The sequence below is a fragment of the Cylas formicarius genome, unplaced genomic scaffold (genome assembly GCF_029955315.1).
Source record: "Cylas formicarius isolate icCylForm1 unplaced genomic scaffold, icCylForm1.1 PGA_scaffold_1__22_contigs__length_36826433, whole genome shotgun sequence".
Taxonomy (NCBI): domain Eukaryota; kingdom Metazoa; phylum Arthropoda; class Insecta; order Coleoptera; family Brentidae; genus Cylas; species Cylas formicarius.
This window is the reverse complement of record NW_026844264.1, coordinates 6,472,602-6,490,838: the sequence shown is the minus strand read 5'-3', so window position 1 is coordinate 6,490,838 and position 18,237 is coordinate 6,472,602. Positions and strand designations below refer to the sequence as shown.

General features: G+C 37.6%; 4 protein-coding genes across 11 annotated transcripts in view; 2 read left to right on the top strand and 2 right to left on the bottom strand.

Moving 5' to 3' along the window:
• The window catches only part of LOC132697503 (leucine-rich repeat and calponin homology domain-containing protein), a 69,474-nt gene extending 69,064 nt beyond the window's left edge, over positions 1-410 (bottom strand). For both annotated transcript variants that reach the window (XM_060663096.1, XM_060663095.1), the window contains exon 1: positions 60-410. In XM_060663096.1, coding sequence (XP_060519079.1) covers positions 60-222 — 163 coding nt within the window. In that variant the 5' untranslated portion in view covers positions 223-410. The remainder of the gene's footprint in view (positions 1-59) is intronic.
• A 145-nt stretch (positions 411-555) lies between these two features.
• On the top strand, positions 556-2,067 carry LOC132696450 (ribosome biogenesis protein WDR12 homolog). The gene is made up of 4 exons (XM_060661267.1): positions 556-695; positions 750-1,049; positions 1,103-1,607; positions 1,666-2,067. Exons 1-4 carry the CDS (start codon positions 634-636, stop codon positions 2,065-2,067), a joined length of 1,269 nt encoding a protein of 422 aa, XP_060517250.1. The 5' UTR covers positions 556-633.
• Positions 2,068-2,088: 21 nt separating this feature from the next.
• On the bottom strand, positions 2,089-11,363 carry LOC132696449 (nuclear pore complex protein Nup214). Its single transcript, XM_060661266.1, has 8 exons — positions 11,225-11,363; positions 11,029-11,170; positions 10,568-10,972; positions 10,224-10,515; positions 8,867-10,172; positions 2,946-5,511; positions 2,619-2,894; positions 2,089-2,561 (listed from the first exon to the last, which is right to left on the bottom strand). The coding sequence occupies exons 1-8, from the start codon at positions 11,258-11,260 to the stop codon at positions 2,089-2,091; spliced, it is 5,496 nt and encodes a 1,831-aa protein (XP_060517249.1). The 5' UTR covers positions 11,261-11,363.
• A 305-nt stretch (positions 11,364-11,668) lies between these two features.
• The window catches only part of LOC132697456 (E3 ubiquitin-protein ligase UBR5), an 84,809-nt gene continuing 78,240 nt past the window's right edge, over positions 11,669-18,237 (top strand). For 6 of the 7 annotated variants that reach the window (XM_060662988.1, XM_060662987.1, XM_060662993.1 and 3 more), the window contains exons 1-5: positions 11,669-11,842; positions 12,617-12,814; positions 13,125-13,318; positions 15,245-15,402; positions 15,462-15,670. In XM_060662988.1, the coding sequence (XP_060518971.1) occupies positions 11,781-11,842; positions 12,617-12,814; positions 13,125-13,318; positions 15,245-15,402; positions 15,462-15,670 (821 nt within the window). In that variant the 5' untranslated portion in view covers positions 11,669-11,780. The remainder of the gene's footprint in view (positions 11,843-12,616; positions 12,815-13,124; positions 13,319-15,244; positions 15,403-15,461; positions 15,671-18,237) is intronic. The other variant, XM_060662990.1, reaches the window with a different exon arrangement.

Genomic DNA, 18,237 nt, shown 5'->3' with positions numbered 1-18,237 from the left:
ATGCGTGAAACACGGCGGTTCTTATAGAAAAACAAATGCGATAACGAAATCGGACAAACCTGCAATGACCGTGTCACCCAAATTGAACTTCTCCTTGGTTTTCGGGAAATCCTTTAATTTTTTATTACTCAGTTTTAGTTCGCCACTTTGATCGGCTTCTTCTAATATCCGTTCGAGTTGATTTTGAATGTGCCCGCTTACGTTGGGAACGGGCATTGCCATAGCTCATGGCACGCGAAACGACCGTGTTTTTGTTCCTATTAGAAATTCATCGACGCGATTCTTAAGCGGAAACGGACAAAACCAAACTATTTCGCTTGACAGCTGGAATCACGTCACATACGAGTATCACGATAGATTCTGACATTTTAACACACCGAACCAAACTGCCGAGAACATGAGGACGACTTCGGTGAACATAGACGTCCAGGAAAACCAAAAGACCCTAAAAATAACGATCTGAACGTTATGTCGTCTGAACGTTAACACAATCACAGACCGTTGACTTTATGGAGTGATTTATGAAAATTTAGTTTTCTGTGGTGGGAGATTTTTATTTATTCTATGATGGTGGACGAATGAGTTAAATTTGTAATTTTTTTATAACGAGTAATTAAACTATCGTCCACAAACATGCAGGAGTCGCATTCGAACGAAAGCCAAATTCAAATCCGGCTTGTCACAAAACAAAGCGAGTAAGTAAAGTTATTAATTAATATAAACTAATTCAGAGGTTATACCTTTTACAGATATGCAGTTCCGGATATTCCTCTTTCTGTACCTGCTAATATCGAAACCGCCGGCCTAAACGAGCTGTTAAATCATCTACTGAAAGAGAACAAACCAGATTTTTTGAAGCAGAAGCAATTTGATTTTCTTGCCTCAGGAGAGTTGGTCAGAGTTTCCTTGATTGAGCATTTGCAAGAAAGGAGTGTTTCAGTCGAAACAACAGTTGAAGTCGAATACATTCAAGTAACCCCAGCTCCTCAACCTGAGGATTCCATTCTGCATGAAGATTGGGTTGCAGCCATTGAAACTGCTAACCGATGGTTAATAATTTGTAATGCAATTGCAGTTTGAGCTCTAAGTATTAAATTTTTAGGATGTTAATAGGATGTTATGATCATTCTGTGTCCATAAGAACGCCTCATGGTAAGCCAGTGACTTCTTCAAAGGAGCATAAGAATATTGTTAAAGATGTGGCTTGGGTTGATCAACAACAACCATCAAAGGGTTTGGTTAGCGTTTCTCATGATTTAACCGGTATTCTTTGGGCGTGGGAAGAAGGAACAGATAAAATAGAACCTAGGGTTAAACTAAGAGGCCACGAGAGAGGCATCGATACCGTCGCTGTTAGTCCTAATTCCAACAGACTTGCTACGGGAGGTTGGGATACCAATTTAAAAATATGGTCAGCATCTTTAGATGGTGATGATAATGGTGAACCTGCAAGTAAGAAAAAAAAAGGTCCTTCAGATATTTCCACCAGAACACCTATACACACTTTAAATGGGCATAAGGAATGCATATCTTCAATAAATTGGACAAATAATCATGTATTGTACAGTGCTTCTATGGATCATACTATTAAGTTTTGGGACGCTGAAGTAAGACATTTTTTGAAATAAATATTTTTTTAATTTTACATTTATTGCTATTTTACAGCTTTGTGGCATCAAAAATGAAATTGTGGACCAAAAAGCCTTTCTTAGTTCATCATGGTCAGCTCTCTCCAACACATTATTGGCAAGTTCTGCAGACAGACATATACGTCTGTATGACCCTAGGTCGACCGAAGGCTCTGTATGTAAGGTTATGTTCACATCCCACACTTTATGGGTCAGTTCAGTGGCATGGTCTAAGTATAGTGAACATTTATTTTTATCGGGAAGTTATGATTCAACTGTAAAGATGTGGGACACGAGAAGCCCCAAGGCTCCGCTGTACAACCTCCAAGGACATGAAGGACAAGTTCTGGTGGTGGACTGGAGTAATAGTAAATATTTGGTGTCTGGTGGCACTGATAATTATATTCATATATTTAAAAATAAACAAATTTTTAAGTAACTTCGTTGTCTTAATACCCTTTCATCGCCAACTTGAGAATGAAGAACTCCCGCTAGAAAATGGTAATGAACTTTGATTGCTTGCTTGCTGCGCCAAATTTCCAAATCCAATGGTGTTTTGGTTCGCCAAATTCCCAAAACCAGTATTTGGTTGGCTTGCGGACGATCCAAATGTGTTACCAGTCTGGGCCCCAAACACTTTCTCGGGACTCCCAAATGTAGCGGCCGTTCCGAAAGTAGGGGACCCTCCAAAACTGGGGGCTGTTCCGAATGATGGGGCGGGCGGACCTCCAAATGAGGGAGGACTACCAAACCCGGATTGCTTTTGGAAGGTTGGTGAAGCACCAAAACCGCTTTGAGCTACGGGCGACGCATTGGGCGTGCTAAAAGGACCAGATTGCGTCGCACCAAAGGGTGTATTACCAAAACTGCTCTGTCCAAATGTAGTGTTTTGACCGAACGTTGACGAAGCGAAAGTATTTGACGTGCCAAAGCCTGAAACACAGTCAACATTTGTTACTTTTGAAACTAACTGTAAATTAAGTGATTTACCACTTCCAAAAGTGCCTCCCGTGTTAGATCCAAATATTGAGCCTGTAGTGGCAGCGGGAGTGCCAAATATATTGGGGGAAGCATTTGGATTGGTAAATGCATTTGAAGCGGTTCCGGCTTTAGCGAAAGGATTTTGATTTGACAATGCTGCTGCCTGCGCGAATGAACTACCACCTCCAAAAATGCTTCCCGACGATTGACTTGCACCGCCCACACTTAAATTACCGAAACCAAACGCATTTTGTGGCTGAGCTGATGAACCAAAAGAACCGAAACCTAGTACAAACACATAAGTCAGCAATCATACAATTGGTGTAAATAGTTTACCAGATCCAAAGGTACTTGTTTGAGTACCGCTGCCAAAACTACTTGAAGTTGTAGTGCCAAATACGGAAGCTGTAGAATACGCTGGAGCTTGTCCAAATATGGACGTCGTGTTTGTTGCTGCCGTCGTTGCTCCAAAAACCGAGGGGGTACTGGTGAGTTGGGATGCGCCAAATATCGATGATGTGTTACCCTCCGTCGATCCGAATGCGGTGGTAGTACTGCTCGTTTGAGGTGACCCAAATACAGAGGTGGTCGAGGTGGTTCCGAATATAGAAGGTGTGGATTGGGAGGCATTAAAACCACCGGAAGAGGTTTGAGGAGAGCCAAATATGCTTTGACCTCCAATAGGTTGAGTAAATAAACTGCCAGTAGATTGTGGTGGAGCAAGTACAGAGTTGGACTGTGTACTAGTAGCCGAACCACCAAATATATTTGATTCTTGGGAACTGCCTCCAAAGATACTTGAGGCTGTTGTTGCAGTGTCTGAAAGCGACATTCCAAACACATTACTAGTTGCGGTTTCGCCACCGATCCCGCTGGGAGTTGTTGCGCCTACATTAGACGTTGGAGCAGACGCAGTAGTTACTCCAAATACACTTTGTGGTACCGTTGACGAAGAAGGTGGGACAGATACCACTGTGCCAAACAAACTGGATGGTGTTGACGACGGTGCGACCAAAGGAACGGCTCCAAAGATACTAGATGTGGTAGATGTAGATGGTGTTGTGACTTCCGATACACTCGATGGTGTAGTAGCCGTCGTTGTTATACCAAATCCAATGGGAGCCACTCCGGAAATATTTGACAGAGAAGGTGCTGCACCAAAAGCAGCGATCGCAGATGTAGTGACAGGTGTGCTGGGGGCGGATCCAAATAGTGAAGCAGATGTTGTGGGCGTTTCGATGCCACTTGATGAAGTTGTGGGAGTTCCAAGTGCTATTGGAGTAGATCCAGATGTAACAGAAGGCAAAGACGCGGAACTCGCCGCTACTGCCCCAAAAATACTGGACGTTGTAGTAACTGTAGTAGTCGTCGCGGCACTAGGGGCAGACGGAAGGGAAAATTTAAATGGTCCGCCATAGATACTGGAAGGCGCAGTCCCGAATATGCTGGGAACCGTCGTCGATGAAGACGCGGCAAAGATGCTCGGCGCAGTTGTAGCGGGTGTTTTAAACAAGTTGGAACCGGAAGTTGTGGACGGACCGAATGTGGTGGATGGCGAGGTTGTAAGTGTGCTTAAAATATTTGCCGACGGTATGTTTACATTCGAACTGTTAGTGGAAAATATGGACCCCACAGGCTTCGAAGCCGTAAATATAGACGATGCGAAGGTGGTGGTTTCGCTAGTCCTGGAAGCAGGACTACAAATTTTAACTCCTTCAAAAGCACTTATGGGATTTGCGGAACTAGTGTTTGAATCGGTCGCTGTAGATATCGGCAGTGTAGTGTCAGCAGTCTTGCCGACTTCAGGAGTGCCAAACAACGAACCGGTTGGGAACTTTAACGCTGTCGTCGCGGTCTCTTTCAAGGCAGCAGAGGCCTGAACGAAAGTGGATGATACTTCAGGCACTTCTTTTGCTGCAACTTTTGAAAATATCGAAGATGGAGCGTTGGCGATCGGCGTAAATCCCTCGGAAGGTGGTTGAAGAAGAGTAGGCACTATGAAGTTGAAGCCAGACAGGGTAGTTGCTTTGGAAAACGTAGTCGACACGTTTAGCAAACTCGATGAGGTAGACTTGGGGGTAGATAACATGTTAGAAAAGAGAGATGAAGTCTGAGTAATCGGTGAAACTGATGACGTGGTTGTTGTGTATAGAGAAAATGTGGGGGCGTCGGTAGTGCTTTTTGGCTGAGCAGTGTTCTTAAAGGGATCCTCGACTATTAAAGATTTTGGCGCCCACGTAGAGCTAAAAGTAAATCCTGTTGACGGAGTTATATTCTGTTTCGTCGTGGAGGTGCCAAATGAAAACACCGTCGATGCAGAAGTTGCCTGAGTGCCGGTCTTTGCAAAAGTTGGAGTCGCCGAATTGGTCGGCGTGGTTGACGTACCAGAGCTGGATTTCATCTGAGTTGCCGGCACGAAAGCGCTACCTGGCTTGTTGCCTATTATGGAGCTGCTCTTCGAGAGCGGAATTTCATTAGCAACGCTGATTGGTTGCGTAACAGTCGTCTGCCTGATGGGTGTCGATTGGGTGAAGTCCAAGTTCCTGACGGCCGAATTTTTCGGTACGGGCGACATTTGAGCGCCCAAAAGCGATATTATCATCTTGGCTTTGCCGGGTTGATTCGGCGTCCAACTGGAGAGCTGAGGTTTGACGACAGTCACATGAGAAACGTCCCTTCGTTTCAGGAGGTTTCGCAGTTTACCGGTCTTGGTAACCGACAGATATTTTAATTGTTTTAGTAGATTGTCGTAATGGGACTGAATCGCACCATCAGGATTTAGTTGAAGCTTGATGGACTGGTCGAGTCCCCTCCCTTGTTTTTCGTCGAGACAAAGAAGGGCGAGGGACGTTGCTGGTGTCTTCTTGCGCAACCGCATTGAAATGTCTTTTAAGATGTACGCCTAAAGTAGATAAAGTGATCGTACAATCAGTGGCAACAGAACCATTTAAAATGGTCAAAAAGAAACATCAAAACTGTAGAATAGAGTATGCTTACTGTGGAAATTTTCTGAATTACAACCATTCTAATTGCACCATCTAATGTGATTAACAAGTGCGGCCATTGGGCAGCATTTGTTTTCGCATTTGCAATTATTACTGCACATTATTCGGGCTGATTCAAAATTTATGCATTCTTTCGCTGTACTTGATCCATGACCAAAATTACCTTGGTCCGCTGCCTTATGTTTGGTGAAAGCAGTGTTTCCAAAACAATTAAGGTCTTTACTTACACTATCGGACAAAAGTAGAGCAACAAACATATTTTTGTAGTATTTTTTAAATAAAAAAAAATTTGGTTCATACTTTTTGCTAGCATAGCAAGTAATTTTTCACAACATTTTGGGTGTACCTTAAGGTGAAAGCTAAATAATAATTAATATAAAATTTGACGAAAATAAAGGCGACAAAAGTAAAGCAACAAATTGTATTTAACAGTGTTTTATTTTATTTTATTTCAAAAAATTGTATTTAACAGTATTCTATTGTATTCTATTTAAAAAAAAAACATTAAACACACATTTTAGTACAATAATAATAATAATTAAAATCATGCCTTAATAATTTATAGAACATCCATTATTGAGAATTACCTGCTGGCAACGGCGCAGAATTGACTCTAACAACTTTTGAGCGACATTTTCTGGAAGATTTGTCCAAACTTCATTAATTTTATCTATCAACGATTGTTTACTTGGAAACATTTGTGTACGAATGCGACGTTTTACTTCTTCCCAGAGATTTTCAATTGGGTTAAGGCCTGGTGGCTGTGCCGGCCACTGCAAAACTCTAACATTGTTTTCTGCAAACCACTGTTGAACGAGTTGTGAAGAGTGTTTTGGATCATTGTCCTGTTGGAAAAATAAAACGTAACGGCATTTCCCACTCTGCATAAGGGAGCATAACATTCTCCATAATCTTCCTATAAACAAATCGATCCATTGTCGAATCCATTAATGAAGTGTATAGGACCTACTCCATTCCATGAGAAACATCCCCATAAAAAAACACTGCCTTTACCATGTTTAATTGTAGTTGTTACGCACACGTCGCATTCCATCAGAATTGAATATTTTATATCGCGTTTCATCGCTGAATAGAACTTTTTTCCAGTCATTGATGGTCCAGTTTAAATACCAGCGTGCAAAGGCCAACCTTGCTGCTCTGTTTCTTGCTGAAACTAGCGGTTTTTTTGCTGGCCGTCTACTGAACAACTTTGAAGCTACTAATCTTTGCACAGCTCGTATATCAACCGTAATTTCTGGAATTTCGGCAATTATTCGAGGTGCGGAATTCCAAGGATTTTGTTGAGCAATTCTTTTAATGCACCTGTCAGTCAAAACCGTTGTTTTTTTGGGTTTTCCCGATTTTGGCAATTTTTCAAGTGTCCTCTGTCATTATACGATGAAATTATTCTAGATACGCTGCACCGAGGTAACATAAACTGTCTTGAAATATTAGCTTGATTGGTACCTTCCATAAATGCATTTGCTACTCTTTGCTTTAGGTCTTTTAAAATTGGAATTCCTCTTGGCATAACTAGTCCTGCACACAAATGGTTAACTTAGCACAAAATAAACCCAACACGAAATATTTGTGCATTTACTTTTACTAAAAGCGTCTTTTTGAACAAATTTTAGAAATGTTGCTCTATTTTTGACGCGTCACTAATACGCATTTAAAAGTAATGTCAAAATAAATTCATTTGTGATCATCAATAAATCATATCCTACTTTAATGTATAGAATACCTTACATGTATAATCATAATGTTGGGACTTGTGTTAAATATATCTTATTTTTGAAGATGTTGCTCTACTTTTGTCTGATAGTGTAGGTAGCAAATGAAAACTTGCGTTCGTCAATACGCAAAAGTTTTCCGGATTTTTTTTTCCAGAAGTTATGAAAGTATTTTACGATTATTACTAGGCTATACTACTTTAATTGTATAAGTAGATAAATAAAGTAGCATTTTTTTCTTCTAATTTTCGATATCTGGATTTATATCTAATTAATTCAATGTTTTCGTAAAAATTTTAGTAGTTTTTGTATATATTATGAAAGCCCGTGTTAATAACCTTTTTAATCTCTCTGATGTATCTTTGCTTAATATTTAATATAACTTGCATTTTTCCCTTTTAATCATTTCTTATTGAGTTATTCAAAGAGGAAAGCAGTAACCTTAAGTTATGGAGAATGTCATGCAAGATGAAAATATTCCTAGAAAGTGTTTATTTCAAGGTGAAGGTCGTTTAGTGTTAAAAGTATAAAATTATTTACCAAACACATTGTTTACAATATCTAGAAAGCCAAAAAACATACTACCCTCAAGACAAACCTTGAAAACATCAAGCAGAAAAAGCTTATTGAGATTTTTTTCGATATATGGAAAATCTGTTTAAAATTTAATTAACTGCTCTTATTTTCCAGTATTATTTTTAGTAGTTTTTGTATATATTGTGAAAGCCCGTGTTAATAACCTTTTTAATCTCTCTGATGTATCTTTGCTTAATATATAATATAACTTGCATTTTCCCCTTTTAATCATTTCTTATTGAGTTATTCAAAGAGGAAAGCAGTAACCTTAAGTTATGGAGAATGTCATGCAAGATGAAAATATTCCTAGAAAGTGTTTATTTCAAGGTGAAGGTCGTTTAGTGTTAAAAGTATAAAATTATTTACCAGACACATTGTTTACAATATCTAGAAAGCCAAAAAACATACTACCCTCAAGACAAACCTTGAAAACATCAAGCAGAAAAAGCTTATTGAGATTTTTTTCGATATATGGAAAATCTGTTTAAAATTTAATTAACTGCTCTTATTTTCCAGTATTATTTTTAGTCCTTTACACATAAAATTTTCAAAAATCGTTTCTGAAAGGGGACCTTCTTCATAAACTCAATCTGTCTTCCAATTTTTATAACTGTAGTGATATTTAATATAATACTTTGCTTGCCCTTTTTATACTGATACAGGTTGTTTAACAAACAGTGACTATCATGATGAAAAGCTTCATTACTACATTGTGATACAGCCGGCGGACTTTACCTCACTGTAACTGTTAAACAACAAATTTGTTGAGGTTCAAATTTACTTACTTAGTAGTTATCAAATTCGAGGTGTTTTTAGTTAACGAGAAAAAATTACTCTTGGTAGATTTGAACTGCTATGTAGATAGCTACAAAGTTTCAATGATCTAACACAAAACTCCCGAAGAAAAACGAGCATTCATCGTGAAAACTTGCTTGAGACCTACCTGCTTTTGCAATACCGCATTTTGCCTGACCATTGTTTGAAATATGGCCTCCATTGTAGGCATCTGAACCCTGTGGGTCTTCTTGGCGTAATCCTGAAAATTATTCCACTGTTCGTCCAGTGCCTTGTTCGCTTGCGAGAGTTGTGACTCAATGTAATAAATCAACTGCTTAATGTCGTTTTTTCTTTTTTGCGAAAGCGAGTCCAAAGGTCGGCTTTTCATTAATAAAGCTACTGCTTCGTTCTTGGCTGTGTTGTAGTGAGACCTGGCCTCTTCAAACCAAGCCCACGCCTGTAAAAGGTTCTGCTTGAGACAGTGGACCTCTGAGCTCTGACCTACACAGATAGTGTTGAGTTCTTTAAGAAACTCTTGGAGGGAATTCAGTTGTTGAACCATGTAGGTTTTTTCCTCATCTACCCCGACGGTCACTTTAACAGAACGAGACTGATGAAGAATCGCTTTCAATTCCGACTCTAAGTAAGTAGTTTCCTCTTTGATCATTTGGGTCAGCATAGCATTGTTTTCAGCTTTAAGTTTGGGGTCGATGAGTTGATCTTCCCCTTTAAGGGATGTTGGAGCCACAGAACTGGGTTTCACCTCTTCTTGCTGAACAATTGCGGGTTTTGTGGAAATAGCAGTTGGTTTCGGCTGTGGAGGTCCAGCAGCTGTAGTTTTCAATGCTGAGAATATAGCGGAATATTTTTCTGTAGTTGTATTTGTTGGAGTAGGCATAACAGCTGCAGATTCAAGTGGCTTATTTACCGAAATTGACAGCTGTGGTTTAAGGGGTGTAATCGTGGCTTGACCTCCAAATAGTTGAGCAGATTGTTGAGGTTTAACTGGTGTAATAGTAGCTTGACCAGAGGAAGAAAGAAATGGACTTAATGCAGGTAGAGGCTTTATATTTTCATTATCCTTTGAGTGCGCCAGGTGGGTTTTATTTTCATGAATTTCTTGTTGTTTGATAAAGTAAACCAGACCGGATGTGTCTGAGATGTTGTCAGGTGGTGTGCAGAGTGAAGGTGTATCTTGTTTCAAGTTAACAACATGAAAACAGCACAAGATCCCATGATGTGACAAAAGAAGTAACAACGGGCAAGGGGGTATGCTTCCCTCGCCCCATGGTATAGGTACAGTGGAACTAATGTCAAATCCTAATCCTACTGGCAGAGTTTCCTGATGATCAGAGCTTAGAGGCAGCTCTGCCCGTGCTGAATCTTGCATTATCCACTGGGTCCAGGTTTCATTTGTGTTTCCCAGTACACCAACCTCTGTACTGTTTGCAGAAGCTACCATAAGAAGATTCCTATAGAGAAATTCTAATATTTACTACACTCCATAAAAAATACATTTATACCATTGTTGTTCGAAGATGAAGTAAAACTGGGGCGGCCTGGATGAATTGCTGTAGCAAATATCATCATAATTGGTAAAAACGGGTTCACCCACTTTAGGAGCATCAATAACTAGAATTAAGGATGATTCTGTTGACTGATAGACCCCAATAAATTGATAATTTGCAACCCATTGTAAACGAATTACAGAATGCTGACCCTGAAGTTGAGGTTCTTTGATAACCCTTACCGGCTTCAAATCTGGCTTATACTGAGTAATTTTGCCATTTATTGACCCAACAATCAGTTGTTTTCCTGCAAACAGTTCTTAAATACCAAATTTATTTTGACTACAAAAACGCCATACCTTTGGGACTCCAACTGAATGAAGTACTACCAGACAAGGGTGGCAGTTCATTAAAATTCACCGCATCACCTTTGAATTCATATACTCCCAAGCTCCCATCACTTTTACATGCTGTAAATATACCGGGAAGGGAAGGATTCCAATTTATTTCTTTTATAAAAGTATTCGGTGTTGCAGAGAGTCGGATCTCTTTTATTAATTTAACATCCTTTGTGTAAAATGATGTGACAGTATAAAACAACACCACAGGGCATTCATCTTTGTTTACAACCACGGCCAGTAATGTGCCGTCGCAATTTACACAAAGATGCTTCGGAGTTGAGGGTAATTTAACATTCCTTCTTGAATAATCAGATACATCCTTATGTTTTGGAGTATAATGCAATAAATCCTTAGTTTGTATTGCTAAAAAATTACGTCTCAGGACTGTCAAAAAAAAAACCTACTAGCGACTCTGGTACCTTGAAAGCATTTTAAATTTGTTCCTAAAAACAACAGTCCATATCTGCTAGCGCAGGCAACTAGACTATAATCGATTGGAAAAGTAGACAAATCTGTATTCTCAAAGACTTTTAAACGGCATTGCAATTTGAATTGTAAATCCTGTAAATTTTTTAATTTATGAAAAGGTTAATTTAAAAAAAATACTTGGTTTACCTGTACATCAATAGAATTGGGACAGTTTTTTAACATGCCGACGACACTATATAACACAATGAATTACAAAATACAAAAAATATATAATAACGTTTAAATAAATTTTAAACGTAAACCACAAACAGAGCACTGAATACAGAACACATGTAAAGATCCGACGCCTAAACAGAACAACAGGTTTTATTCACAAAAGACGATGTGCTTAAACGTTAATATGATTCGATTTAAATTACGAAAATAAAAGGTGAGCAGCTATCCCAGAATGATTTTAGAGAAAACGCTGCCTAAAAAATAAATGAATTTGGTGAATCATTTTCTTGACTTTGCAGTCATTATGCTTAGCACGTTTTTGCCTGGTTACGGCTTACGTATTATGTCAGCCTACTTTCCGTAGGCTACCATTCTGTCACAAAGAAAGAAATTCCAGAAGGAGACTTCCGATTTTCGGATTTTATTCCAACATGGAGGATCTTTATTGAAGGTGTTGTGGTTTTCCTTAAATATGTATACTCTTTGACTAGCAAAAACTATAGAAGTTTTGTAGTTGGTGCGAAAAATGACTTCGTTGCAATACGTGGTGCATCCTTTACCTGGGACTGACGAACAGTTCAATGACAGGTAAGTCCTAACACGCTGATTTAAGTTTTATCAGGGAGGATCACCTCCATTTTCGTTTTCAAACGTTCTCTTTGGGTGCTGCTAGACATTTTTCAAATTAAGCCGCATTTCGTGTATAACTTCACACGCCTGGGATACCACGTTACATTTTTTGGAACCAAATCTAGCGTAATTTTATAAAATGAATACGATAATGAATCGCAGTTCTAATTTTTTGATTTCATTTATAAGGGAAGGATTTATCTATCTTGTGCAGATTTAAATTCTTAGCTGAAGGCATTGTTAGGATTGATCATGATTTATAAATCACATTGCGATCACTTACTTTAGCGTTGTATTTTATTAGTGTAAAAAATTCAATCAAATGGTAATAAACAAATTTTAAATTTGCCATTAAATGGAAGTCACCAAAGTAGTTTAGTTTAAAGTTATCGCCGAATGCAATATTTTACAATAAACCAACCTATATATTTATTTTTACAATGTTATCGTTGTATTCATCTTATTTTCTATAACAAGCTAAATAAGGATATTAAAAATACTACAAAAATTAAGAAATTTAAATCTATGTGGTATTTTTTTTTTTAAATGTTGAGTGAATCTAAACTTATTTTTAATAATTAAATTAAATTTAAAAAATATGAAACTATAATATACATATAAAGTTCCAACTCGTATTTTTTTAGGTTAAAGGAATTCTTAGGTTAGGAGATATTTGAATTATACAGTTTTGGTTGTTGAAATTATTTATTTTAAAACAAATACATTTTTTAGGTTAAAGGAAGTGGCAGATAGAATTAATCGTTTGGGACACAATTTACATCCAACCTTGTCAAATCTGCGCGTTAATGTTAAACGAATATGCCTAAGTTCGACTTACATTGCTTTGCTGTTAGAAGATGGCCGTGTTTGTCGCATTTCTTATAATGTATTATCAGATAGATTAGATCTGAGTAAAATCGATTCCAAAAGGTAAGTTTCTATACTCCTGAATTGGATTGTAATTTTACAAAATTTATTAAAACTGCCTTTTTAGCTATGATTTTCTTTTTATCCAAAGTGTGTCAACATTTTGTTAAGTTTGAGTATGTTTTTTGTTTTATATCTGGCACTTTTGTCTACAGTAATAAACATAAAAATTATTAAAACTGGTTTTATGACAATATGTTGATACTCTTAAAAGGACACACTCACTCTTATGAAGGGCATTTTTAATTAACACTATCCGCCATATCGCACTATTACCTAACAACAACAAAAATTTCCTCTACATAACCAAAAGATCTTGGTTATGGCGCAGCTCTGGCGGCAGCGGGGGCGGTACTGGTGGTTCGGGGGGTGGTTCTGGCGGGGGCGGAGGAAACGCTGCCGGTAACAAAACCGGTGGAGGAGGTAGAGGTTGCAGAACACGAGCCAACACTAGGTTACTCCCGGGTCAGCGTTCCAACACCGCAATTCGAGGTGGCAGCAATAGTGGTAAGTGATTCTAGCTTTCAGAACAATGTTTTGGGATGTGAGAGCCTTCTTCAACTTTATACCGAAGTCAGTCTTATAAGAAACTAATGATGTTAAGAAACTCGAGAAGGCTTTTCTTTTCCCAGTAAAGATAAGAAAGCAGATTATTTTAAAAAGGCCCAGGGGTTTATAACTAATTTTGGACATCTATAATAAATTTTACCAATATAAACCTGTACTAACGAAAACATAAAAATAAAAATCATTAAGCCTGAATGTATTAAAAACTCAACACCTGAAAAAGATAGGAACTACACAGTGTTTTTTTTTTTCGTTTTCGTTCTCTTTTTTAGATTGAGTTAGAAGATCCAGGGTGCTTTTAAATATTTGGTATTTTTTAAAAGTACTTTTGGTAATTTTGTTACTCAGTTTCGAGCTATTGAAATTGACATTTTCTTAAATGGGACTTGTATCTAAACATCTGACAAAACTGCATTTTTTCTTGCGGTTGCATATCACACTTAATATTTTGTTGTGTACTCAGTAAACAACTACGTAATTTTTTTTTGAAAATTTGAAAACTTTCATACAAAGTTTTTAAGAAGAGTTGGATAACGTGGAATTAAGTTCAACTCAGTATATGTTTTCAACAAGATGATACCGCAGAACATAATATGGCAAGGGAATTACTAAACCAAAATTTTGGCGAAAATTTGCTTGGTTACGTATGCTTGGTTATGCATGTTCCCCCTACCTAACGGCCCTCGACCTTTATTTCTAGGAATTTACTAAAAATGAAGTATATAAAAGTCTTAGCAATTGTATGGAACTTAAGAGTAGATTAAACTAACTAAAAAAAATGTTTTCCGCTATTTAAGCTATTTAGAACTAGAGAGAGAATATAATTGTTGAGATACTTAGATACAGAGGAAAATTTTAGTTTTCATAACATCCTCAAAATTAAAACGTACATATTTTAAATATGCTATTTAAATCTGGCAAGGGAAGAGTGGGGTGGATCAGGTGTTTTGCTTAAATGTGAAATTGTGAAATTATAATATTACAATGTTAAAATTTTCATAATTCACTTTGAAAAAGTTTCTTTTTCCACAAAAAATAAGCAAAAGCAGTAGCAGTGGTACAAGGAGCAGGTTAAAAATTCGTTTACATTCGTGCTAGCGTTTATAGATTGTGACATAAAAAAAGATATTTCTTACAAACCATATCGCTATTGTTAAAATAAGAACTATTTGTTTTATGGATAATGTAAGACATTTTATTAACGTATATTAAGTTTAATTTCTGATTTAGATATGCTTTTGAATACATAAAATTATTATTCTGCTTAAAAAAAACCCGGTGATGTTCTGCGCTGCCAACCTCAAGATATTTGCATCACGTCAAAATGCTATCTCTGTCTGTATATCCATGGCACTACAATCTTTACAAAGAAATATCATATTTTGTCAGGCTCAAACTAGATATAAAAATGTTTCAATTTATCTCGGACCTTTTTTCCGTTGTTATATTTAGTTTGTTATAAAATTTTGATTTCCATACAGTTCTGAAGTCAATCTGTGACTGTTTGATTCGTCTTTCTTCTTTGGTTGTGTACAACGCCTATTTCCTGCTGTTCTTAAATTCTCTTCTATTGTTAAGCCATGAACGTATTCGTCTTTCTTCCCTAAACAGCCTCAAAAGTTGATATTTTTTTCCACAGTATGTAAGTAACTAGTTTTACGGCGTTCCACATGGTGCAAAAGTGCCTTATCATTCGTTTTGTGCATGGGATTTTTAAAACTCTGCCTCCAAGATACCGTGCGATATAAGAGAATTGAACTTCGTGTACTAATACTTTTTTTTGTGTAACGAAATTACTTATACATAATAATTTAATTAATTAATTTAGAACGTGTTAAAACAACTTGAAATTTCCGGATCAAATAGGTAGCCGAGTCGCTCCCGTCATTATAGGGACTAGCGCGTCCAGCGGAGGCCGACCCGTCGTAACTGTCCCCGCCCCTTACGTGCCGGAAGAACTGGTGCTGCAGGCACAGGTCGTTTTGCAAGGGAAAAGCAGAAACTTGATAATTAGAGAGTTACAGGTGAGTCAGTGCAGAATGTTTCGCAGAAAACAATTTGACAATTTGCCGAATTCATCCAGAGGACGAATCTAGACGTAAACCTGGCCGTAAATAATCTACTGTCGCGCGACGACGAGGAAGGTGAAGAAGGCGACGACGCCGCCGACTCGTACGTACCGGAAGATTTGATATCCCTACTGGATAGTGGATTTCACTCTGACCATTCTGTTATAATTGACGCGGACGCGATGTTCTCCGAAGACATGTTCGGCTACGCCGGAGTGAGAAAGTAAGATTTGAGGATGAAATTTGAGTAAACTAACTTCTCTTTTTATTTCTGTTGGTCGGCCGGTCCTGCGCCGCCACCTTCTTGGTGGTGTTTTAAGGCACTTATTCCTAAACCTAGAACTCTCCTTTGCTAACGGTTTTCTTAGTTTTACCCATAACTTAGGCACCCATTATAATATTTCGTTTAGTAATTTAAGGTGTTTTTTCTTATACTAGTGAGAGAGTGCCCAAATCAAAAATTGGCTGGGCGTTCAGGAGAATGAGCAAAAGTAAATTTCAAAGAAACACTTTTTTCTGTTTTTGCTTTTTGAATTCAAGTGAGATCGTAAAACAATAAACAATAAAATTCTTTTCTATTTATTTCTCAACGTTTTCTCCTTAAATTCATTCTTAACGTTTGTTAAGCCTGAGGTTGATTTCGTTGTGGTAATTTAGTGTGCACAGTGATAGTAATGAGTGGAACCTGTGGTGAGTTCAGTAGAATTATAGTGGTAACTTGAGGAAGTTTTGGAGGTAATTAGGGGAACTCATTAAAAACATGTCTGACTCTAATGGTACATTGAGAAATGTCAGCAATCTGATACTTTTAATTCATACAGCTACTAGAAATATAGGGGCCACCTAATGCTGATAATACAGGAGCTTATAAAGCAACTATGAAAAACATTTTGAGAAAGTACATTCAACATGTGCATGCATGAGATTTAAGATTTCATGTGTAACCGGTACCTGCTAGCAGGTCGTCAATAAATTTGTATGCGGCATTTTTACTGCTGAATTTTCTGAAAACATGTTGAAGCAAAAAGGAGTATAGGTGTAGAGAGCCAAACATGAAAAAAATAATGCTGCAGTTGGGCGAAGCATGCGCGAAAGATGATTTTCAACTGTACGAAAATAGCATAGACGGCGCATTAATTTTTACCGTAGTAGGGTCACTATATTATTTAATAACTAGGAGCGGAAAAAATGCAAATTTTCAGAATATATGCATCAAATTAAACCAAAACTTGAAATATGCATTTTTGCTATATCAAAAATTTGAACATTCATGTTATAAAAAAAAATCTTCAGAAATCATATAATTGTTAGTTGATACCACAGACCTATATATAATTACAGGGTGGTTGGAAATTGAGTTCGGAAACGTGGAGGAAAGGTTCAACATGGTAATATAATGGTAGTAAGTCATGTAAAAGTTATAGCTTGTCAAAATTCATTTTTTTAAATTTTATTTTTAACGCAGTGGTATTTTCTACACAGGTGGTTTAGTAAATGTAATCGTTATAAAATAAAAGTGTTTCAGAAATCTGTCACTAGAGGGCACTTTACCTAGAACATTGACACAAATCGAATTTTAGCTGTAAATGTGAATATTAAAGTCAAGGTCACAATCCGTTAAAACTAAAAAGTTAGTTAGTTAGTTAGAGAGTTATTATCCAACTGCTACTGTGATGAACCATCAAATACTGAATTTCGCGATTTGCATTTTTGCTACGTCTTCTTTATATTGAGGCTTATCCCAATTGAAACGTTCTATCTGCTAAGACATACATCAACATACACAGAAGACTTGGTAAAAGAGGGTCATTCAAACCTGATAAATGAATAAAGGGAGATCAAGGTATAAAACAAACACTGCAAGAGAAAAAAGAGTACTTCGAATGTGGAGAATTGCTTGCTCTACAGTTTGGGAAGTTTTTTCATGGAAGTGATCTTCGGCCCTTTCATGTTCAAAGGGTTCAAGCACTGTATGAGAGTAATTTTATGCAATCAATGGAAAAATTCCAAATTCTTAAATGTCATTTTGTTCACTGACGAGGCTGCATTCAGTCGTGATGGCATTGTAAATTTTTCGAAATATGCGTCAGAAATTGAAGGAAAGCATCACCGTCGGTTTTCTTTAAATGTATTGGCAGGGACTATATGAGTTAACCTTATAGTACCTACCTCATTTCTTTAACGGATCGCTTAATGGGGCAATGTAAGGGGTGTTTTTTTTTCGATGTATAGAACTTTAAGTTGCAATAAAATAACGATGGATTATTTGATTGACATGGATTTTATTTATCCGAAAGATAATCTTGCGGCAATACATTTTAAATATGATTTCTGGCATATGACCGCCACGGCTGGCGCGGATGTAGTCCAATCTGGACGTCCAATTTTCGATGATTTTGTGGCCGTATATCGGCAATAACACGGTGAATGTTGTCTTCCAAATGGTCAAGCGTTTGTGGCTTATCCGTATAGACCAATGATTCCACCAGCCCATAAAGCGCACCAAACAGTCAGTTTTTCTGGATGTAACGGTGTTTCGACATACACTTGAGGATTAGCTTCGCTCCAAATGCGGCAGTGTTGTTTGTTGACGTAGCCATTCAACCAGAAGTGCGCTTCATCGCTAAACAAAATTCGCTTATGAAAATCGGGAACAACGGCATTCTCGTTTGGGCCCATTCGACGAATCTACGCCTTACTTGATTATCGTTTGGCTTCAATTCTTGCACGAGTTGGATTTTGTAAGCACGTAAACCAAGATTTTTCTGCAAAATCTTCCATAAAGTGGAT